General features: G+C 47.6%; 2 protein-coding genes across 3 annotated transcripts in view; one reads left to right on the top strand and one right to left on the bottom strand.

Moving 5' to 3' along the window:
* Positions 1 to 9,280: 9,280 nt before the first annotated feature.
* On the top strand, positions 9,281 to 19,039 carry RRAS (RAS related). Its single transcript, XM_081166604.1, has 6 exons — positions 9,281 to 9,560; positions 11,805 to 11,892; positions 13,423 to 13,525; positions 14,510 to 14,618; positions 15,970 to 16,088; positions 17,423 to 19,039. The coding sequence occupies exons 1-6, from the start codon at positions 9,456 to 9,458 to the stop codon at positions 17,508 to 17,510; spliced, it is 612 nt and encodes a 203-aa protein (XP_081022730.1). The 5' UTR covers positions 9,281 to 9,455; the 3' UTR covers positions 17,511 to 19,039.
* The window catches only part of PRR12 (proline rich 12), a 50,147-nt gene continuing 44,628 nt past the window's right edge, over positions 18,489 to 24,007 (bottom strand). For both annotated transcript variants that reach the window (XM_081166010.1, XM_081166009.1), the window contains one exon: positions 18,489 to 23,582. In XM_081166010.1, coding sequence (XP_081022136.1) covers positions 23,442 to 23,582 — 141 coding nt within the window. In that variant the 3' untranslated portion in view covers positions 18,489 to 23,441. The remainder of the gene's footprint in view (positions 23,583 to 24,007) is intronic.

Here is a 24,007-nt window from a genome sequence, read left to right as displayed (position 1 = left end):
AGGGATTGGGCTGTTAGTGAAGGAAGTGGAAATAAGAGCTTTTTTAAGGGACAGATATGAGAAAGGGCTAGGGACGTGGGTGGCGCTGTGGGTTAAACCACAGAGCCTAGGACTTGCCGATCAGAAGGTCGGCGGTTCGAATCCCCGCGACGGGGTGAGCTCCCGTTGCTCGGTCCCTGCTCCTGCCAACCTAGCAGTTCGAAAGCACGTCAAAGTGCAAGTAGATAAATAGGTACCACTCCGGCGGGAAGGTAAACGGCGTTTCCGTGCGCTGCTCTGGTTTGTCACAAGCGGCTTAGTCATGCTGGCCACATGACCCAGAAGCTGTACGCCGGCTCCCTCGGCCAATAAAGCGAGATGAGCGCCGCAACCCCAGAGTCGGCCACGACTGGACCTAATGGTCAGGGGTCCCTTTACCTTTATGAGAAAGGGCTGTATTTCACTGGCAAATAACCCAGGTTCAATCCCAGGCACCTCAAGGATCCTGTCAAGAAGATTCTGACTCACATGAAATTACACTGCGTCATGGGACAAAAACAGTCTCTGCTTTAGGATTGGATCCCTCGAGTGCCCATTTGATAACTGGAGGCTACGAATATGGTGTTAGATTTTGGGATTTTGCTGGAATGGATGCATCTCTTCAAGCTTTTCCATCTTTGCAACCATGTGAATGCCACCAGATCAAGTCTCTGCAGTATAGCAGCACAGGGGATGTCATTTTTGTTGTTGGGGGCAACTCCCAAGCCAAAGTCCTTGACAGAGATGGCTTTCCTGTAATGGAGTGTGTAAAAGGAGACCAGTACACCGTAGACATGGCAAACACCAAGGGACACAGCAATGCTGAATTCAGGATGTTGGCATCCCAAAATAAAGGAGGAGTTTTTGACATGTTCCAATGATGGGTTCCCAATCAGGATCAAGTGATCCCAGGCCATCAAACAATCCCAGACAGAAGCTGATGCTTTCTAAAACTTGTGCTCATATGCATGAATTGTGAGACTAACGTGGTTGAGAAGGAAATGGCGAAGCGTCCCTGGAACAGACCTGTTTTGTTTTTGTTTTGACAGTTAAGGGTTAGAATTGAGAGATGTAGCAGCTAGTTTAAAGGGGGGGGGAATAAATCTGGGTCCAAGCACAGCTGTTGCAGTGCACATGTGTTGGTCACTTTTGAACTTGGTGTAATCCCACCTGCTTTTGCTCTAGTGGTAATAGTACGCTTATTCTGTATTAAATTAAAATGCAAAATAATAATAATAATCAAGGGTCATTGAGTCCAACCACCTACAGTGTATGGATGCTAAAGCAGCCATGACAGATGGCCATCCAACCTCTGCTTAAAAAGCAGCTCCTGAGGGAGTCCATTCCACTCTTCAACAGTCAGAAAGTTTCCCCTGTTACTTAGATGTAATCCCCTTTCTTGTAACTTGAAGCTACCCTCCAGAGCAGCAGAAAACAAGTTTGCTCCATCTTCCATGTGACAGCACTTTAAAGGTATTTGAAGATGGCTATCATATCTCCTCTCAGTCTCCTCTTTTTCAGGCTAAACATCCCTCAACCACTCCCTCAACTGCTCCTCATAAGGCTTGGTTTCCAGACCCAAATTCAAATTCTCAAACCTTGATTGGCACATATGCAGGATTCCATTGGGTTCAGTACAATAAAATCACTCATCAAAACCTGCAAATAACACTAAAGTTAATGTTATATGACGAATCTTCATTGCATGTTGTAGAAACCTGATTTCCTGACCCTTAGTCATCTTCGTCGCCCTCCTCTGTACGCGTTCCAGCTTGTCAATATCCTTTTAAAATTATGGTGCTCAGAAATAGTCCTGTCGAGTGTATTCTTCTCTAGATCATTTGTGGGCAATACTTGACATGGTTCTGGCGGTTGTTTAATTTACCAACCACATTTGTATGGCCTCCTATCAATGCACATTCTCGGGGAGATTCACAACAAAGAATAAAAATACAATCCTAAAATACAATACAGTGGTACCTCGGGTTGCAGACACTTCAGATTACAGACACTTCAGGTTACAGACTCCGCTAACCTAGAAATAGTACCTCGGGCAGTGGCGTAGCGTGGGGGGTGCCAGGGGTGCCGGCCGCACCGGGCGCAACATTTGGGGGGGCGCGTTTGGCAGGCCCTCCTCGAGGAAGCAGGAACCCCACTGTCCTCGGACCTCCTCCGAAGGCTGGCGGTGGGGCGGAGAGACCTCCTCCCACCGCCAGCCTTCGGAAGGCTGCTCCGAAGCCTGGCGGTGGGGCGGAGAGACCTTCTCCCCGCACCAGCCTTCGGAAGGCTGCTCCGAAGCCTGGCGGTGGGGCGGAGAGACCTCCCCGCACCAGCCTTCGGATGGCTGTCCTGAAGACTTGTGGTGGGAGCAAGTGGCATAGCGTGGGGGGTGCAGGGGGGGCCTGCCGCACCTGGTGCAACATCTGGGGGGGGGGGCGCGGAAGAGACTCGAGTGCTAAAATCCACGGGTTAGGGGGCGCAAATTACTTGCCTTGCCCCGGGTGCTGAGAACCCACGCTACGCCACTGACCTCGGGTTAAGAACTTTGCTTCAGGATGAGAACAGAAATCACGCAACGGCGGCAGCAGGAGGCCCCATTAGCTAAAGTGGTGCTTCAGGTTAGGAACAGTTTCAGGTTAAGAAGGGACTTCCAGAATGAATTAAATTCTTAACCTGAGGTACTACTGTACAAAGATTAAAATGCAGCTTTAAAAACAAAACAAAAAACCCTTCAATTTCTCACAGGAAAAAGAAAAAAAAAAGAAAAAAGAAAAGAAAAGAAGCCAGTTAGCAGCTCGGATTATCAAAGTGATACTTAATTTCAGACCTTGAAAGCTTTCTTTAAATAATGCAGGATGTAGAAAGGCCTGGATGAATAAAATGGTAAAGCTGGTAGCAAAAAAAAAGGCTATGGAGGAGTCATTAGGCAACCCACAGTAGAAAGGCTTATTCCACTGCCAGGATGCCACAACTGAGAAGGCTCCCAGCTTCAGATGTTGGCAATTCTTGGCTTTTCTATAATTAAACATGTCTTCTGTTTCTGGCTGCCACAGCTACTGACTTGAGGTTTGTAGCTAGCTGCTTTATAGACACAACAGATGCATACTTTCCAGCTGTCCCTATACATCAACAACAGTCCCTGTTTTATTGTATCATTGATAAAATATTGCTCCACATTCTTCTGCCTTTGGTGGTGATGAAGGGAATGTCCTTTTAAAAAGGTGTTGCCCTGTGTACTAATGAACTCGATTCCTTACCATTTCAGGACCTCTTCCTACCAAAGTCTGTAAAAGCTGCACTTGGATTCCAGCACATGTGCAGATGAATCCATCCACATGGATTCTCAGTGTGCGCAGCTTCCTCCCATAACCGCTGGCCTATCTGAATTAGTTGCCCTGCCTTGAAAGCTACTGCAGGAAGGCTATAGCAAGATAAATTAACAGCAAGCCTTCGGCGCTAGGCTTAAAGCAACAGGGTTTTCTGTGTTTGTGCAAAGTGCAACAGCAGTAGCAAGAGAACTTGCTGGGAGTCCGTTTGGGGAAGCTAAGTTAAGTCTGGGCCTAATGTCACCCACTTCAATGAAGTCCACTCATAGAACTATGTAGTTGCTGACCACAGTGTCACAGTCAGCCCAAAGCCACACTGAGACACATCCTGCCCACTGAGATGCCCTTTCTTCCTGTATGGTAAAGAGGACTGACAGTTTTTAATTACTTCTACCTCCTTAAGGCAACTTAAAAAAAAAAAAATCTGCCTGGTTTTGGGTGCCTTTTTAATCAAATTAAAGATAGGTAGCCGTGGAATCAAATTAAAGTTTGCTTTTTAAAATATTGTTTATTTGTATGCTGCATCTCAAGTATACAGCCTTCCAAAGCAGTTTACAAGAATTTGAGACGATATATACAGTAACTCAAGTACAACAGATTGCAACAGAGGAGCCTTTTTAAACAAAACATTTTTATACATTTTTGAGTTGTAAGAATTACAACCAACAACCTAGAGTACAGAACATATAATGAGTCGGACGCCACACCATCATACATAATGAATTTCATTTTTTTGCTGCTGTTATTGGATTGCACTTATTGAGCAGAAATATTGTTCTGTGCAGGATTAGTGGGTTAGCTGAAGGAGTGCTTTACTGAAGTGAGAACTTGAGTGACTATACTGCAGTGGTAAAGGTAAAGGGACCCCTGACTATTAGGTGCAGTTGTGGCTGACTCTGGGGTTGTGGCGCTCATCTCGCTTTATTGGCCAAGGGAGCTTCCGGGTAATGTGGCCAGCATGACTAAGCCGCTTCTGGCGAACCAGAGCAGCGCACAGAAACACTGTTTACCTTCCCGCCGGAGTGGTACCTATTTATCTACTTGCACTTTGACATGCTTTTGAACTGCTAGGTTGGCAGGAGCTGGGACCGAGCAACGGGAGCTCACCCCGTCACGGGGATTTGAACCGCCGACCTTCTGATTGGCAAGTCCTAGGCTCTGTGGTTTAACCCACAGCGCCACCCACATTGGTTAGCTGAAGGAGTGCTTTACTGAAGTGAGAACTTGAGTGACTATACTGCAGTGGTGGGTGTAAGGGAAGTGTGATTGTTGAGTGGAGTTGTGCATTTTGATTCATTTTGTGTCATGTGAACGTGTAAGTGAATTATTTTGGTGATTGTACCATTATATGTAGCTTTTGCTATGTTTATGAGGTTGTCAGGATGACGTACACCATAATTATGTTGCATTTTGATGTACCTTCACGTATGCGGAAGTTCTGTATACGATGTGCTGTTGCGATTCTTATTTATTTTACTTACGTGCAGTTTTTTAGATACTTACTGCTGCCTAATTATGTAACTTGACATGTGAAATTATTATTATTTAATAATATTGTCAACAATTGTTTCATTTCGAATGTGGAATTTGTATTGTATTTTTCATATCATTCATTTATTTTTTAAAAAATGATAAACCACTTTGTAGCCTGAGCGCTGAAGCAGTATACAATAAAGCAAGCAGATGTGTTACTATGGCTGTTACATCAAGCAGGAAACATTGTAAACAGAATGCATATGGGCTGAGAGATAAATTGTAGCCCTAAAGCAATCTGGTAATGCAGCCTATAATGTGGTGCTTTTAAAAATAAAAGAATAAGTATTGGATTCCTTTTCTTTTAAGATAAATTTTGTTTTCTTTTCTAAATGAAATCAATAAAACCAGAACTAAGAGGGATGATTGGGAAAAGGAGGAATTCAGTATATCTGTAGAACTTTCTTTCTTTTTTATGTGTTGTATGCTGAAAATCAATAAAATTTGTTATAAAAATAAGAAACCCCATTGAGCAAGTAATATCCTATAAGTGACTGGGTCACACTCTTAAATCAAAATTATCTTCAGTAGTGCTTACACATCAGTGCCTAAACCTCATGATGCTAGGCACCTGTCTTAAGTTTTGCTGCGATATATAATCCACTATGAAGTGGTATAATAAGATAAATAAATAGACCTTTTGGCCCTGGTCATACCAAAAGGTAACCTGAGTGCAGATTTCCCTACCCAACTCCTGGAGTTTCATTCATCTCATTTTGGTCAAAGTGAATTAATGTGTCACTGTCAGCTCCTCCTCCCATTCTCACACATCCCTAAGTACCATCCGTTTTCTGCTTTCATTCTGCATAATGGTCCTTGGTTGATCATCTCCATTAAAAGCATGGGTGAGCAACCTTTTGCCTGTTAGTTAATATGAGATGTGCATGAGGCCTGGTGCAGGTTGGGGGGCAGGGTGCTAAACAGTGCCCTCTTTTCAGACTTATCCCCTTTTCTCTCCCTCTATCCAGTGGGATGTAGGAAGAGGCGCAGATGTCTCTTCTTAGAGGTCTGAACCAACAGCTTGGTGAGGGCCATATGAAATTAACCCGAGGGCCACATACTGGCTATGGATAACACACTCCTAACCTGAAGGTTACAAAGAGCTATTGTAGCCTATCAAGCCTCTTAAAAGGTAAAGGTACCCCTGACCGTTAGGTCCAGTCACAGACAACTCTGGGGTTGTGTGCTCATCTCGTTCTATAGGCTGAGGGAGCTGGCGTTTGTCCACAGACAGCTTCCAGGTCATGTGGCCAGCATGACTAAGCCGATTCTGGCGAAACCAGAGCAGCGCACAGAAATGCCGTTTACCTTCCTGCCAGAGCAGTACCTATTTATCAAGCCTCTTAAAGGTAAAGGGACCCCTGACCATTAGGTCCAGTCACGGACGACTCTGGGGTTGCGGCGCTCATCTCGCTTTATTGGCCGAGGGAACCGGCGTACAGCTTCTGGGTCATGTGGCCAGCATGACTAAGCCGCTTCTGGCGAACCAGAGCAGTGCAGGGAAACGCCGTTTACCTTCCTGCTGGAGCAGTACCTATTTATCTACTTGCACTTTAACGTGCTTTCGAACTGCTAGGTTGGCAGGAGCAGGGACCGAGCAACGGGAGCTCACCCTGTCATGGGGATTCGAACTGCCGCCCTTCTGATCAGCAAGTCCTAGGCTCTGTGGTTTAACCCACAGCGTCACCCGCGTCCCTTATCAAGCCTCTTAGATCCTGCTTAAGTCTTTGGTAGTGCTGATTCAGAGGAGTTGGCCACTTGTTTGTAGCCAGAGCTATAGGGCAAGGGCTAACCAGGCTTTTTGCCCCAAATGAAGCCTCCTGAGGGGCGCCATTGAGGCTCCCGGCCTGTGTGTGTGTGTGTGTGTGTGTGTGTGTGTGTGTGTACGCAAATGTGCATAAGGTGTGTGTCAAACTGGGTCTTTGACCGGGGTGAAATAAAGCTTAGTTTTGCTCCAGCTGTAGCACATGGTGAGAGTTCAGAGTTTTCCTACAACGTCCTGAATGCTTTTGTAAACCGCAGTTCACCATCCTGGTGCCCTCCAGGTACTTTGGACATGTGCTGGCTGGGTTGATGGGAGTTGTCGTACAAAACATCTGCAGGGAGCCAAGTTTATTATGTATTTCTAAATCGCAAAAGATAACAAAGTTGTTTGTAACATTAAAACTGCTTTGATACCATGTGCACTCCAATTATACCTTGGTAAAGGTAACGGGACCCCTGACCATTAGGTCCAGTTGTGACCGACTCTGGGGTTGTGGCGCTCATCTCGCTTTACTGGCCGAGGGAGCCGGCGTACAGCTTCTGGGTCATGTGGCCAGCATAACTAAGCCTCTTGGAGTGGTACCTATTTATCTACTTGCACTTTGACGTGCTTTCGAACTGCTAGGTTGGCAGGAGCAGGGACCGAGCAACAGGAGCTCACCCCGTCGTGGGGATTCGAACCGCCGACCTTCTGATCAGCAAGTCCTAGGCTCTGTGGTTTAACCCACAGTGCCACCCGCGTCCCTATACCTTGGTACTGTACTGTTGTATTTCTGATTTCCCGCCCCTCTTCAATAATAGACAAACACTAAGCAGTATGAAAAAAAAACTTATTCTGAGCCGCAGAAAAGCGGCCCTTTGTTTTGCACAAACATTTTAAAAATAGATCTGTGCTTCCCTGAGTACCAGCCCAGGCTCAGTGCAACTCTTGCTGCTGTTTCCCAGATGAACGCAGCTGTTTCCACATCTGCAGAATCTGAGCCCAGACTGTGCGCTAGAACAAGGTGCCAAGTTGAAAAGCCTGCGCATTCCGCCGATCCCCGAGCTCTCTCCTCTTCGGTGCATGGCAAGGAGGGTCCTGTGCAGGCAGCTGGCGGGTGGAGGGAGGGAGGCAACAAGCAGCGGGTGGTGCCTCGACTTCCTTCGCACAACACATGAAAGGAATGTGGTGGTGAGCTCATGGCTCCTCGCCCCCCGCGCCACGCCCCGTGCCGGGTCCTAGCGCCCTGCGCTCAGTCCGACGAGAAGAGAAGAGCGCTTGGGACCCAGGCTTAAAGCTGGCCAATTTCCTGCACTTCCAAAGGACCCAGAAATCCTGATTCCCGAGTCATAGGGGCCGAGGTCCATTCGCCACCCCACCCCATAAATTATTTGAGCCCCCCGCAGTTGATAGGCATTCCCGGTGCTTTTTTTCTGGGGGGGACGCATACCCCTAAACATTTTGTGAATCTTTGCACTTTTTCCCCTTCAAATTTTTTTACTGATTTTCCAAAAAAATTAAACAAACATAAATCTCAACCGTATTTAAACCAATCTTAGTGACATTGTTAAGTGACTTCCACAAATCCCCTTAGTTGAATTTCAGTGTAGATCATTTTAGCAGTTTTCCTAAACCAATTTTCTCGTGAACCTTTTTACTTTTGTCCATTTACTGTATTTATTTCCCCTGATTTTAACTATAAAATGGTGATTTTCTTGAGTCAAAATGAGAGTACCGCTAAACATTTTTTTTAGGGGGGGAAGCACTGGGTATTGCCATTCAATTGGTGTGTATGCGCGGGGCGTGTTATAAGGTTTGGGGCACCCCTAAGCCCACAGCTATGGCTGCAACCGATCCTATGTGCGCCACCTTGGGAATAAAGTCTCACGGACTAATCTCCGATGTTGTGATCAGTGGCGTAGCGTGGGGGGTGCAGGGGGGGCCGGCCGCACCGGGCGCAACATCTGGGGGTTAGGGGCGCAAATCCACGGGTTAGGGGGCGCAAATTACTTGCCTTGCCCCGGGTGCTGACAACCCACGCTACGCCACTGGTTGTGATGCACCTCGAATCATCATCATCATCATCACCCAAAGGATCACCATCCACTTCCCGCCTCCCACCGCCGGAGAGCCAAAAAGGACCCAGGAGTCCGGCCATACCCTTCCAACACCAAACCTCTCCGCCACCCCGCAAAGCAAAATCCCGAGCCGCAGGCGACGCGCAGGGCGCGCCTAGAAAGTCAGCGCGAGGCCGCCACGTGGGAAGCTGCAGTAGTCAAGTTACTAGTTCCTGTTGCGCACAGTCCCTGCTCTTTCCCCGGAGTGCCGTCACTCCAGGGTCAGTGCGAATCGTTAAACCGCGGGTTTGTAACCGTGTTGTTGTTGTTGTTTTGGCCCGATCTTGCTTTTGCTTTGCGCTTTGGCGGAAAGGGAGTAGCAGCGCTTCCGAAGGCGCGCCGTGCGTCCTGGGGAGAAAAGCGCACGACCGGAGAGAAGCGGCCCTCCTCCTCCTCCTCCCCGCTTGCCGAGCGCCTCCCTCCGCCACTAGCGAGGGGGCCCACCACCCCGGGGCGGGGGCGGAGTGTGGGGGCCGGCGGAGTTTGTTCCGGACGTGGGACCCGCCCCGCAGCGGCTCCCGTTGGCCAAATAGGGAAGCGGAGCGGCCGGGAATCGCCGCGCTTCGCTTCTCGGAGCGCCGATTCGTATCGTGCAGGGAGGAGGGCCCACCCCGGATCTCAGCCATCTTTCGAGGGGCGGCAGGGACGGTAGCCGGCGATGGCAGCGGCAGGGCTGGGGGGCTTCTGAGTTCACCGAGCCGACCCCCCCCCCCGACCATGATGAATCCCAAGGAAGGCGCGGCGCCGGTGGAGAAATACAAGCTGGTGGTGGTCGGCGGAGGCGGCGTGGGCAAGAGCGCGCTCACCATCCAATTCATCCAGGTATGGAGAGCCCAAGGCGGCGAGGGCGGGAGAGCGGGGCCGGGGGGGCAGATGGCGACAAAAATACATATTTAAAAACCTCCCCAAACTTTACCATATGTTTCCGCGCCGAAGTTCGCGTTCAGGTGACACAGGGCGGTGGTGAAAGCGAAACCTGAGCCAAGATCCTGTGTTGTTGATGAGGATGAGGGTTTTTTTAAAACTGGGAGGAAGTTTTGCCGCCTTTGCTGGGACGTTTTCCCTCCCCAAGAGAAGCGTTCAGCGCTTGAGCAAGTCCGGACTGCCGACGCTGTGTGCACGTTTACTCGGGAGTAATCCCCGTGGAAGTTCGGTGGGGCTCCCATTAAACGTGCGCAGGAACCCGGTCGCTTGTTTCCCCCTAGCGGCGGAGGCAGGGATTTCTCCTAAGGTGGACCTCTGGATGTTGATAGACTCCAGCTCCCATCATCCCTGACCGTTGGCCACGCTGGCTGGGGCTGGTGGGAGTTGTAGTCCCACAAGTTTCTCAGTCCCTTTTCTAAGCCGATCCCGTAGCTGCCCCCCGCCAAAAAAACAATAGCCAAGATAAGAGGTATTTGATGTTTCCCCATGAACGGGAAGGGCGATTGGGCTCAGTCCTGAGCAGCCTCAAATTCTTCCTCTGGAGAGGCTGAGATTGCGGTCCGCCTGAACCTCCCCTATTGGGAACCAGGTGATGGGGGGGCAGGTAAGCCCCATCCCGCTTAATTGATCAAAAAACACGGCACATGCACGCTGTTTGAATGGCAATGCCGATCAACTTTGGGGGGCCCTCAGATATTTTATGGGGGGCAAAGGGACCTTGGCCCCCAGGAGGTTGGGGAAGGGGAGTTATCCCTGGCATGGAATGGAAAGGTCCAAATCAAGTGGAGAAAAAAGGGAGGTAGCAGGGACTGGGGCCATCAGCATCACACTGTGCTTGTGAGCTTTCTATAGGCAGCTGGCTCCTGTTGTAAACAAGGGCTGGGCTGGATGGCATTTCCAGCTAAAGGATCTTGCATGCGAGGGCTGGAAAGGGATCTCTGCTCAGACCCTGGAGAGCCACTGTTCAAGCTGATGTGCCCAGGCTAGGTGGACCAGGCAGTTTCAAATGATCAGATGACCTTTGGCTTCGATGCATTAAAGCAAAGCTTGCATTATTTTATAAATTTGGATCTGATCCAGAAAGGCAAACCGTTTTATAAATTCTTTAAGAATGCAGGGAAGGGAAGGACCAGAATCCAAGCTTTGTGTAGCAGACTGCAGAGATCCTTGCAAATAAAGCCACAGACGTTATTAGCATGCTTCTGTTTCATTTTAGTGGTCTGCTAAGAGAGTAAGAGACGCAGGTGGCGCTGTGGGTTAAACTACAGAGCCTAGGACTTGCCGATCAGAAGGCCGGCGGTTCGAATCCCCACGATGGGGTGAGCTCCCGTTGCACGGTCCCTGCTCCTGCCAACCTAGCAGTTCGAAAGCATGTCAAAGTGCAAGTAGATAAATAGGTACCACACCCGCCGGAAAAGTAAACGGCGTTTCCGTGCGCTGCTCTGGTTCACCAGAAGCGGCTTAGTCATGCTGGCCACATGACCCGGAAGCTGTACGCCGGCTCCCTCGGCCAATAAAGCGAGATGAGCGCCGCAACCCCAGAGTCGGTCATGAGTGGACCTAATGGTCAGGGGTCCCTTTACCCTGGGTAACTCATAAAGTTAGAAGGGATCACAAGAGACATCTAGTCCAACCCCCTCCAATGCAGGAATCTTTCACCCAACGTGGGGCTTGAAACCACAACCCTGAGTTTAAGAGTCTCATTCTCTATCAGCTGAGCTATCCCATGACGACAATGGAGGAGAGAAGTTCTCCTCTGCAGCCAACATGGGGAAGAAAACCAGGCTACTAACTTCCTAGCAGGATAGTTTAAAAAACGGCCTTCGTTCAGATTCATCCCTCCAGCATCCCTCTTTATCTCCTTGCTGGCCAGGGAGTAACAGAAAGCAATCTCATTCTCCTCAGCCACCCCATTCACTCGCCTGCATGCAATTCCTAGTCGCCTCTGGTGACCAAATTACTGATCTGATGTCAAAGAGACCTGAAGGAACTCTTGTATTGGAAAACTATGGTTCTCATGGGAAACACAGGATCAATACTGGGGGTAGGGTGTCCTGTTTTTACTCTTATGGGGTAGCAAGGGTCTTCAAGTTCAATTCTTTCTGTCATCCTTAACATCTTTCCTTTCTTCCTCCCCCCCAGTCATATTTTGTCTCGGACTATGACCCCACAATTGAGGACTCGTACACAAAAATCTGCAACATCGATGGCACCTCCACACGGCTGGATAGTGAGTATTACTGGGCTGGGGTCCTATTCAGGTGTGTGGATGGAGGCTGCATGCAAATGTTTTGAGGGAGACAGAAGCTTGGGAGAACGTGATTCTAGCATTCTGCAATGGGCCGCATCCTTCCTTGGCATTGCTTATAAAGGGATGGAGGAACGTCAAGTGTATCATGACCACAGCTTTGTGGGAGGGGGCTTTGCTATGCTTTCCCCATCGCCAGTGTCCTCCATCAGTGGTCAGATGAGTGTGGGGGGACGACATTCTGTTGGTGTGACAAACGGCTCCATGAGAAGCAAATTGAGGAAGGGAAATTAGACATAAAGTATTGGGAGAGGAGAATCACCCAACGACAAAGGGATGATTGGGAACAATATGATGTGAAGTGCCATATTGAGAGAGGTATAATGTCCCAAGTACTTTATTGCAACAAACTCGCAAGAAAGCTGTCCCTTCCTGATGACATCATCTGATTGGACAGAAGGGTAGCCCATGCTACTACAGGGAGGGTTAAAGATCTGGAAGCACTTATTGGGTGTGGGGGAACCATAAAGGAATTTGGAACAAATGTTTTTTCTCAAAGGTGAATAGGAGGTACATGTTTAGTAGGGGTGCGTGTCAATATCAGGAGATAGGAATGAACGAATTAATCTTTATTTGCATCAGCCACCGGCCATAGCAACAAAACAACAATACAATATACAAAGAATAAATATAATGATGTCATAATGCTTATGGCCTTGTCTGCAAATGTAGTGTAATGAGGTGATAAGAGTGGAGTGTACCACTTTGAACTCCAGGTGAATGTTCCAATTCTGCACTTAAAACCACACTGATAATGACCCTAAACCAGGGGTCAGCAAACTTTTTCAGCAGGGGGCCGGTCCACTGTCCCTCAGACCTTGTGGGGGGCTGAACTATATTTTGGGGGGGAAATGAACAAATTCCTGTGCCCCACAAATAACCCAGAAATGCATTTTAAATAAAAGCACGCATTCTACTCATGTAAAAGCACGCTGATTCCTGGACTGTCCGCGGGCTGGATTGAGAAGGCGATTGGGCCGGATCTGGCCTTCGTTTGCCTACCCATGCCCTAAACTCTGTAAATAGCAAATTAGCCCCACAAACTAGCGGTTTCTCCCTCAGCCGATGGAAGGGGTGGTGCTGGTTGCTTCTTACTTGCAGGGAATATTTTGTCTGTCTGTTTTGATGTGGGAGAGCACATGAAAGTAGGGCAGGGATAGCCAACATTGTGCCTTCCAAACATTTGTTGGACAACAGATCCCAATACCTCTGGCCATTGGCCCTCCTGGCTGGGGCTGATGGGAATTGGAGTCCGTCATATTTACCTGCCCCACACCTGACATCATCAATGACGTTGGGTGTAGGATAGGTGAGTATGACTAGGCCTAGGCATCATCGCAGACCAAATGGGGAGGCTTGGTGGACCCAATCAGTCCCAGGGGGCCGTCTCTTGTTTCACACCCATCACATTTGGAATGATTCAGATCTAATCTGCTTCCCTTATGATTTCAGTTCTGGACACAGCTGGCCAGGAGGAGTTTGGGGCCATGCGAGAGCAGTATATGCGTACTGGGGAAGGTTTCCTCCTCGTCTATGCCATCAATGATCGTGGCAGGTAAGACCCAAGCCATGGTTAAATTAGAAGGTCCTGTCCTCTCAGTCCAGTGGTCAAAGGATGGGGAGGAAAGAGCTTTCTATGGGTTCTGAGTTGAGTTGGTGTGTTTTCTTCTGGTGCTTTTCTGAGGGGGTGTTTAATTTGCAGTTGGTTTAGAATGGTTGGCGCTTTGCTAGGACAGCAAATTTTGATAATACCAGGTACAACAAAACACCTCGCTGTGCCTAATTAAACATCTACATTTACTTAAATGAAGTAACTGTTGCCAGAATGCTCAACAGGACTCTTATTTGTATATTTAAAACATGATATCCTGCATTTCACCATGTAGATCTCAAAAGCTGCTTACAGCAATAAAATACACAATATATGAAATTTAATTACAGGTAGGTAGCCGTGTTGGTCTGCCGTAGTCGAAACAAAATGAAAAAAATCCTTCCAGTAGCACCTTAGAGACCAACTAAGTTAGTTATTGGTATGAGCTTTCTGAAGAAGTGTGCATGCACACAAAAGCTCATACCAATAACTAACTTAGTTGGTCTCTAAGGTGCTACTGAAAGGAATTTATTTATTTTATGAAATTTAAAACACATTAATAAAACCTCAATTAATTATGAGGTTATAACATGTACATTTAATCATTTTTAAAAGATGCAAAGATCTAGTTTTGAAATAAAACAGTTTTGCCAGTTAATAGCTTACGTTGCACACATACTCTGCAGAATATTTTATATTGTTTATCCTCACAACATCAAAGCAGACTGTTCTAACTTCCATTTTACAGCTGGGGAAACTGAGACTGAGAGTAACTTATTCTAGTCAGTCCAGTAAGCTTACAGTTAAGGATTTGACCCTGGGTTAGCCACACCTGATGTTTCCAGTTCCCCTAATCTTAGTAGTTTTTAACCAAACTTAGAACAGTGTCCTTTTTAGGGAGCATCTTACTGAAAAGTCTCACCTGTGTTCTTTGCTTCTCTGCCACAGTTTCAATGAGATCCACAAGTTTCACACACAGATACTTCGAGTGAAAGACCGTGACGACTTTCCCATGATCCTTGTGGGGAATAAGGCTGACCTTGACCTTTATCGGCAGGTGAGCCTTCCATAGCATTCAATCACTTATCGTGATATCAGTCTCTGCATTGGTGGGACTCTGGGCTGGTACATGAGTCGATAATGTTTTGAATCCTCTCTCTGCAGTCTCATTTTGGGAAACCCATATAGGCCTGGGTAAGAATTAAGATAAATGTGTAATGCCGTGCTCTAGGGAGGCTTGGCAAGGCATGAGCTTGAGAGACGAGGCCTTCTTTGTGGTGGCACCACAACTCATGAATGCTTTCTCAAATTTATTTCATCGAGCTCCCTCTGTGTTTTGTCAGAGATGGGATGCACTTCTATTTTGATGGGGGATTTTGTGTGTGTTTCACACCCAGTTTTATCGTTGCTGTTTGTAATGGATAATAGGGAGAAGGAACCATCAGCCCTCCATATGTTGTTGGACTGTAACTCCCATCATCCCTAGCTATTGGCCATGCTGGCAGGGGCTGATGGGAACTGGAGTTCAATAACATGTGAAAGGCCACAGGTTAAGCTATCTTTGATTTAACATATTTTGCTGCTGCTACATTTGTTTTTGCTCTGCTGCAAGTTCTGACTTCATGATGCTAAGCCCAAACCATGGCTTAGGATGAACGTGAAGGTGGGTGGACATCTACAGGGAAATGATGACCACTTTGTTCCTCTGGCGTTCATTCTGCTGTTGCCCTGAGCTAAGCCATGATTTGCCTTAGCAGGTCATCCAAATCTGGGCAACTAATAAATATAATACAGTGGTTCCTTGGGTTACAGATGTTTCAGGTTACAGACTCCGCTAACCCAGAAATAGTACCTCGGGTTAAGACTTTGCTTCAGGATGAGAACAGAAATCGCGTGGCAGCAACGGGAGGCCCCATTAGCTAAAGTGGTACCTCAGGTTAAGAACAGTTTCAGGTTAAGAACGGACCTCCAGAACAAATTAAGTTCTTAACCCGAGGTACCACTGTAAATGACAATAAATAAAATTGAATAATTGCCATTCCCTGGCTGTTTTATATGGTGCGCAGCAAGCAGTGTTGTATTTGACCCAGTTGGTCTCCAAAATGAGGAGAGAAAATTTATCTTTGTGAGCAGCCATGAGTGGGGAAGATTTGGCTGCCACAAGGCACCCATGCCTTCTTACATGCCCCTTCAGTATCTCCACATTTCCAGTTCCCTTAAAAAATGTGGAACGGGGGTCACAAATCAGCTGGATGTGGGATGCTGTGCAACCAGACATTACAACTACCCAATGCCAGCAGCCATTTTGTTTTTCTCCTTTTGCTCCCACCCTCCCACCACCGCAGCTACACTCTTCTGTCATGTAACGGTATCCATTGCTATTTCTCATCGCTGCTTTTCCTATTCAGGTACCCAAGGAGGAGGCCCTCAGCTTTGCCCGGGAGAATCGGATCCCGTACATGGAAGCCTCTGCCAAAATGCGCCTCAACGTGGATGAATCTTTCTATGAGCTGGTCAGGGCCATCAGGTAAGAGGACAGGTGACTTGCTGGGTGTGCTGTGTCTTAACACGACTAAGTTGGTTGCTTTGAGACAATTTTTTTTGCAGGGGTGTCAAATACAGTGGTGCCTCGGCAGTCGAATGGAATTGGTTCCGGAAGTCCGTTCGACTTCCAAAATGTTCGGAAACCAAGGCACAGCTTCCGATTGGCTGCAGCAAGCTCCTGCAGCCAGTCGGAAGCCGTGGAAGCCTCATTGGACGTTTGGGTTCCAAACGACATTTGCAAACCGGAACACTCCCTTCCAGGTTTGTGGCGTTTGGGACCCAAAATGTTCGACTCGCTAGGTGTTTGGGATCCAAGGTACAACTGTATAATGAATAAGATAATAATAATATTGGCTCCCCAAAGCCTGGGGAAAGCAGTTTCCTTTGATAATAACTTCAATATGGAGGCCGTTTGTGGCTATTTGTACTGTATTTCATTATTTACTTTAACCTGGTGCCCTCCAGATGTTTCAGATTATTGGGTTGTCTTTTTGTTTTTATTATGTATCCTGTGTTTTTATTTTGTAATTTAGTCCTGAGATCTATAGGTATAGGGCCGTACACAAATTTAATAAATAAATGAAATACTACTACTGCTGATAATAATAATTTAGACTACAGCTACCATCAGCCCCAGCCAACGCAGCTTGATGAAAGTTGATTATATATATATCCCTATGCCCTTAGCCTAGGGGTAAACAGATTTGAGTCTTGTGGTATCTACTTTTACTAGATCCTCAAGATCCACCAATTAGAGTTTTGCTAAATTTGGCCACCAAGTTCAGGGGTACCCAATACGGTGTTATTTTAGATGTTAAGACTTTAACTGTCATCAACCTTGACCAAAAGCCATGGTGGCTAGGGCTGATGGGAATTGTAGTCCAACAACAACTGGAGGGCTGCCTGTGACCTAGTCATAGAGTAAAATTGCAATCTCAGAACTTATGAGAAAAATTAGCATTTTCCTGAAAATCTGAGCAGGTGATAGGAGCTATGCTGCCTTATTTTTGCTATACAGCCATACCTCGGGTTGACGTTGCTTCAGGTTGAGCGTTTTCGGGTTGCGCTCCGTGATGACCCAGAAGTAACGAAATGAGTTACTTCCGGGTTTCGCCGCATGCGCAGACACTCAAAATGACATCACGCGCATGCGCAGAAGCGGCAAATTGCTACCTGTGCATGCGCAGATGTGGGTTGCGTTCTGCTCTGGATGTGAACAGGGCTCCGGAACGGATCCCGTTCGCATCCAGAGGCACCACTGTATTCTCTCTCTGCTTCCTGTCTCAATTTTCACCTCTTTCCTCTTTCGATTTGCAGGAGGTTTCATGAGCTGGAATCCCCCCCTGCCCCGGCTGTCAGCCCTAAGAAGAAAGAAAGCAAAGGCTGCCCTTGTTCCCTGCTGTAAACTGCCTTCCCACACCAAGCTACAAAGCCCGGAAAGGGAAGAAGAACTGCTCAGATTCCCTCCTAAGGAGTGGACGCGGCAGGATTTCTCCCTTATCTCCACCTCCCCACACCTCTCACCCCCCTCACCTATGCAACAAGGGCTGGCAATGTGTATTCTGCAGTTGTGTCCAAATACTACAATACGTCTGGCGCAGAGCGTCCCTGCAAACTGGAACAGGTCAGGAAGCAGATAAATCATGTACCCCCTCAACACCCACTAAATAGGCAGGAAATAGGTTGTATACATGATGACTGGGACAAGGTGCGGGAAGAGTATGCCGTGCCTTCCTATCCTGTTCCCCCACCTTTCTCTGTTAAGTCTTCAGAGAAAACTGGCAAGAAGGGGAATCTCCTACACCAGGGGATAGGAGCAGAGGCGGACTTGGGGCTTTCAGAGATGCCAAAATTTGGTGCCGTGCCCCCCGCCCCATATCCCAGTGTGGGTGAACCAGTCACGCTCCTCTAAATCTGCCTGTGGTAGAAGGCAGAGCAATTTGAGAAATGTGCGTTCATGGGTTTAAATCCGGAAAGAATAGGATAGTCTGGTTTTAGGATGGGTGAGAGAGTGGGCAGGAAAACAAGGGGCTCAGACTCTTCAATGTAGCCAGAGCCAGCAAGCTTTTTGCACACACACACTTTTATGTACATGTTCAAAGCCATATTGTACAAATGCATCTAAAGGGGTGTTATCTATTTTTAAAAAAATCACAGCCATCATTATGCACAGTACATGATTAATAGGAACAGTCAATAAAAATTTAAGCAAAGAATTTTTAAATTTTTTTTGCAACCCTCCAGCTGCTTTGGACTACAACTCCCATGAGCCCCAGCCAGAACATATGCTCGCAGCGGCTAATGGGAGTTGTAGTCCAAAACAAAAATAGGTTAGCAGCATCACATTACAGTAGGGGACCCAAAGAAACAATCTTTTTTTAAAAAAAAATCAAGTTTTGTGGGGAGGGTGCCCCCCCCCACAAAAGTCTGGGACAGGGGGTTGAATGAACCCCATGGGCTAACTACCCATTTTAGATCCTCTACCTGCCACCTAAAGAGCAAATGGGCATAATGAAATTAAATCCTGCCCAAATGCAAGGCATCTCCCCCCGCAAGCAGTTAAGGGATGTGTGTGAAGGTCACTTCTGCCAATTCCCCTGCTATCCTGCTGCAGATCATTCCAGCTTGTTAAAACACCAAAGAGTTACCACCTATTCAAGAACCATCATCTTGTGGCACTTTAAATACGAACAGATTTATTATGGCACAAGCCATCCTTGAATAGAGTCCACATTGTCAGCTGTAGGAAGTCTTCTCTGTTGGCAATTATATGTAATCTACACACACACACACACACACACACACGGTACAGAGGGGTGGTTTTTTTTTGCAAACGGTGGGGCCAAAGGGCCATGAAATGTTAGGGTAGGAAGCTGTGAAATTCTCACATACCCAGAAGTGGTTTTGAATAAAAGGGAGTCATTCCCAAATCAGTGTGTGTTGCTGTTTGTGGTGGCGGCACAAAATTGGATGGGTCAGGAAGTAGGCAGCACTGAGTAGGCTATGGAGACATTCAGGCTATAATCCGATACACACTTACCTGAGAAACAAGTTCTCCTTGAACTCAGTGGAACTTTCTTCCAAGTAGACATTCATGGGACTGCATTCAGTGTGGTCTCTTGGATATGGACCATCCACAGTTAAAGGGTGAGCAGGCTGCCTTGGGAGTCTCAGGATGTAGCCCGTGGAGCAGGAATGGGGAATTGGTGGCTCTCCAAACACATGAGATCCAGCTCACACCAACCATGGCAAAAATGGCTAACTGGGAGGTGCGATGGGCGTTCGGGTCAACAGGACTTTAGTGACCAGCATAGGTGCTCAAGGTGATCTATCCATGATCAGCCTACACCTGAGGGATGGAGGACAGACAAAAGGAAGTCCTTCACAGGGCACACCACTGAACTATGGCATTTGGGTGGCTTTAAGAGAGGATTGGACAAATTCATGGGTGGGCCCTAAAACACCTGTAACTTAAAACTTAATGGAAAGACTGACCCATCTCCTCAGGAAACAGTGTTTTGAGTCTCGACTTCTTCTGTATTCTAATTCCTGAAGAAAAGAAAGGTATTTGTACTGCAAATAAAATCAACTCGGGGCAGGTACTGGTGATGCTGTCCTTTGTTGTGATCTTTCTTTCAGAAGTGGATACTGGGTTAAAGCAGGGACACAATTACTAGACTTTTGGAGATTTGGGATGGAAAAACCTATCTGGAGCAAGGAATGGGGTTTCCAAAGTCTAAACCAGTTCCTCAAACATGGGTCTCCAACTGTTTCTGGACTACAGTTCCCAATATCCCTGACCATTGGTCCTGTTAGCTAGGGATGATGAGAGTTGTAGTCCAAAAACAGCTGGAGACCTGAGTTTGGGAAACCCTGGTCTAAACAGACTTAGATTGCTTTATTTAAGCCAGAGGTGGTGCGTTCGTTAGGCAGACACCGAACCAAAATGGGGGACAAACCTCTAGGACATGGGAAATTTTTGGCCCTCCAGATGTTGCTGAATTACAACTCAACTGCACCAAGGAGTTGTAGTTCAACATCTGGGTGGCCAAAGGTCCTGCCCCCTGCTCTAGAATTAAGAAGCCAGGTCTCCTGGGTGTCTCTCACTGTCCAAACTGATCACTGCAAATGAACCCTCCCCTGCCACCCCAAAAACAAGGAATAAAGCTGTACAGCAGGCATTTGATTTTTGCAAAGAAAAGTGTTTTTTGTCGTTTTGTTTGTGTACACAGTATACAATGTGAGTTTTACATATTGAGAGAAAAAAACGTCTCAGACACTAATAATAAACAATAAAAATATATAGGAACATCCAATAATACAGAACACAAATCCCATTATCTCAGAACAATACCCTTGAGGCGCGAACAAGATACACAGAAATACACATCGTAAAAAAGGGGGCCTTCCAAGATCCAAATTTGGGGCGGGTGGGGGAGGAGGAGGAGAAGTCTTTTCGTCACAGGAAGCTGTGGGGTGTGTTTGTGTGTGTGTGTGCGCGCACACACACATTCTTAAACAACTCTGAGCTGGGCCCTTCCAATTCTGGTGCACAGGGTTTGAGCTGCTTGGCCCCTCCATCCAGGGGGCAAACGCCTTAGCAAAATTTTGCATGAAATTGATGGTGCAAGTCTGTCGTTCCAGGAGGTATCGAGGCTCTGAATGTCCCTCGAAAACAAACCACGTGTATGTCCCCCCATCCCTTCGTTTCCCAAACCCCATGTTCAACTTACTAACCCCACCTCCACACACAGGTTCAAGCTACAGTCCGTCGCCTCTAAGGCCCAACAGCTATCAGTAAACCGGGATTGCGAGGGGAAAAGCTGTTAAAAACTAAATGGCAAGCTTTTAAAATATCCAAAAGGAAGCCAGTCAACCCTCTTCCCCCCTTTAAAAACACTCCATTCTGAGTGGAGCTCATGTACACCAAGTTCCACCCCCCTCCATGCACTCTCACAATCACACTTGCCAACCTCTACTCATCCACAATAAATAATTAAGGGGAAAGGGTAGGATCCAGGGGGAAGTGGAGAGTTGTGTATATATAAGGGACCCTGATCTAACACAGCCAGATGGGCCCCCCAACACATTTCTGTGCTGTCCAGAAACTTAACTGAAGAAGCTCTGCTGGGGCAATGGGACCAACCCCTCTTCTGGGGTGGTATCTGTTTTCTCCTCCACCCTAGAGTACCTTTTTTGCACTTCCTCCATGGGAAGTGTGTGGGAATCATGATAAAAATCAAACCGGTGGGTGGGTGCTTTCAGCACCCCTTGCAATGCTGGAATATGCAGCTGCCCCATATGGGGATCAAACCTGCAACCTTTTGACGGTAGAGAAAAGCAAAGAAGAAACAAAAACAGAACCGTGGGGAGACTGGGCTGGTACAGAGAAATCAGAAGTAGTCTCGGGGAGTGGGAATGAGGTAGACGTTGGTTGGGGCGGGGGGCGGGAACCTGATCTAGCAGGGGAATCTACGTGGAGATGTGAGATGGATCTGGGAGGTCACTAGGAAAACCCAAAGGAGAAAACATGCCGAGGTGGAAACTGGTTAACTGGCTGGGCTATGGGTGATATATGAGAGAGGCTGGCTGAATGACCGGGCTGGGCTGCGAGCGGAAAGTGTGTAAAGCAGGGCAAGGACCTAATTGACTATCTAAAGAGAGTTTATTTTAGCATTTCAGCTCAGGGTTAGAGAGGGATCTTTGCTTAGGAGGCTGCGGGGTGGGGGGACACAGAATCTCCCTTCCCCCTCAATAACAACAACAACAATAATGGTGATTAAAAATAATAATAATAACGACCTCCTAATGAAAAGTTTCAGTCCAAACCAAATAACGTCACAGCTACAGGTGAGGAGAGAGAGAAAGAGAAAGAGAGAGAGAAACTCCTGCGTATCGTTAAGTTCAAGTTAGTCAAATACAATATGATACATAGACTTTTTATCCTATACAGTATATACAGCTGAGGGGAGGGATGGGGAGCAGAATCCTGCCTTGTCAAACACCACGAGGAAGGGGGTGGAAGGGAATTATCCTTTCCTCAAAGGAGCTCAGTTCTAAGAAAAGCACAGAGGGACATAACTACGGCCTAGTGCACCCCTTTCCGTGATCCGTGTGAGGGCCAGTTGAGAAAGTCTGAACAGTCTTTTTTTAAAAATGGGGGAAAGTGGTAGGGATGGGAAGGAGAGAGATTTAGGGAGCCTTGATACAGACAGGTTGCTATGGGTGTCGCTATGCCCCCCCAATTTACGGTTACCTATTCAGAAGGGTTATGGGTGGAGAGATGCTCCACACGTCCCAAAGAGCTAGAACCCCAAACTCGGTGGGCAAAAAGAAAAGAAGGGGGGGAGAGTGGCTCGTGGCAGGTCTACCAGCAGCAATCACCCCCACGAAAATGGCTGAGTGAAGAAGGAAGGTGCTCCAGAGACAGCCTGTGGGAGTGGGTTGGCTCTTTGCAACCGTTTGGTTGGGAAGGGGCAACTTGGCAATAAATATTCCTGTTGGTAGCAGTAACAGAGGCAATCGCTGTGAGTGTGTGAGTGGAGTGCCTCTCCCCAGCCTCAACTCAAAGCAACAGTTTATTTGGCAGAGATGGGATGAGACTTGTCTGCAGGCAGGGAGAGGAAGTGGGGTCTCATTGCCTGGTCAGACTGTGGTGAAAAGGATCTGGGCACTGTGCTAAGGGTGGCCAAATACACCCCCTGCCACACACACACTCGGCTTTCCCTAGGGAGAAGTTCCTGATGGACAAGATGCAGGACGGTACCCTGGACCCTCTTGTGTTTATTCACGCTGCCCGCCAAAACACACGCGTCCCCATTCCCACCCCGTCACCCCGATGAAACCTACGGCTCCTGGATCCCATCCCCACAAGCTCCAGATCCCGGCACCAACACTCCTCTGACCTTCCTATGGGGGTCCTCCTACTCTCAGTCCCCACCAGAGCAGGGGGCGAGGCTGCTCCAATTAGACATTTATACATTTATATATAAATAATATTTCTCTGTACAGCCAGGGCAAAAGGGAAAGGGGGCTGTCCAGCCATCCGCTCCTTTTGATGAGAACCCTCCTCAACGTGTGCTCTCTGCCATCACAAACCTCCCGCGCACCCCACCACCAAAAATAAAAAGAAAGAGGCGCATCCCAGGTCCTGGTTTTTTTAAAAAAGAAAAGAAAACCTGAAAAGGGAAGGGGTGGTGGTGGTGATGGTAAGCTGAGTCTGAACTCGTTGCCTGTGATGGTACCCCTCGACTTTCCTCTCCCCACTTCCTGCTCTGGCTCTGCAGAGGGGCGGGCGTTAGGTGGCCCCTCCCGGGGCGTGGCTCCGGCGGCTGCGTCACGCACATTTGCTCTGTGCCTGAGTCAGCAACTCGCTGAAGGAGTCAAACAGTTTCTCCAGCCACGGCTGGTTGCGCATGCACTGCTGCACCACTTCTTCCTGGCCCAGGTCCTCGTCCTGACCCTCGATCGCCGTTGTCTGTGGAAGGAGAGCCCCACCCGCCCCCCAAGAGAAGGACAAAACGTTAGCTAAGAGGCTTCATTACGCGCACACATGTGGGCAGCACGGGACTCACGGGGCTTATGAAAACAAACAGATTCCGCAACCAGGCCAACCAAATTCTGCAACCCGAAAGAAGCCAAGTTGTGTTTCGTTTGTTTATAAAAATATTTATATAGCGCTGTGTCGTAAAAACGTAGCACAATGGTTTACAGCACCATAAAAACACAGTCAAGCTATAAAGTCATAAACAAGTTAGAAGCAAAAGGAAGTTGAAAGCAAACATCAAGAGACCGTTGTGTGCTCTTGATTGTCTGCATAGGCTTGGGGGAATAGAAAAGTTTTCAGCAGGCACTGAAAAGCTGGTATGGAAGGCGCCCGTATGAATTATGCACCTTCATGCA

This window comes from Podarcis bocagei (assembly GCF_964188305.1).
Source record: "Podarcis bocagei genome assembly, chromosome: 13".
Taxonomy (NCBI): domain Eukaryota; kingdom Metazoa; phylum Chordata; class Lepidosauria; order Squamata; family Lacertidae; genus Podarcis; species Podarcis bocagei.
Note: the sequence above shows the minus strand (reverse complement) of the source record. Positions and strands in the feature narration are given on the sequence as shown.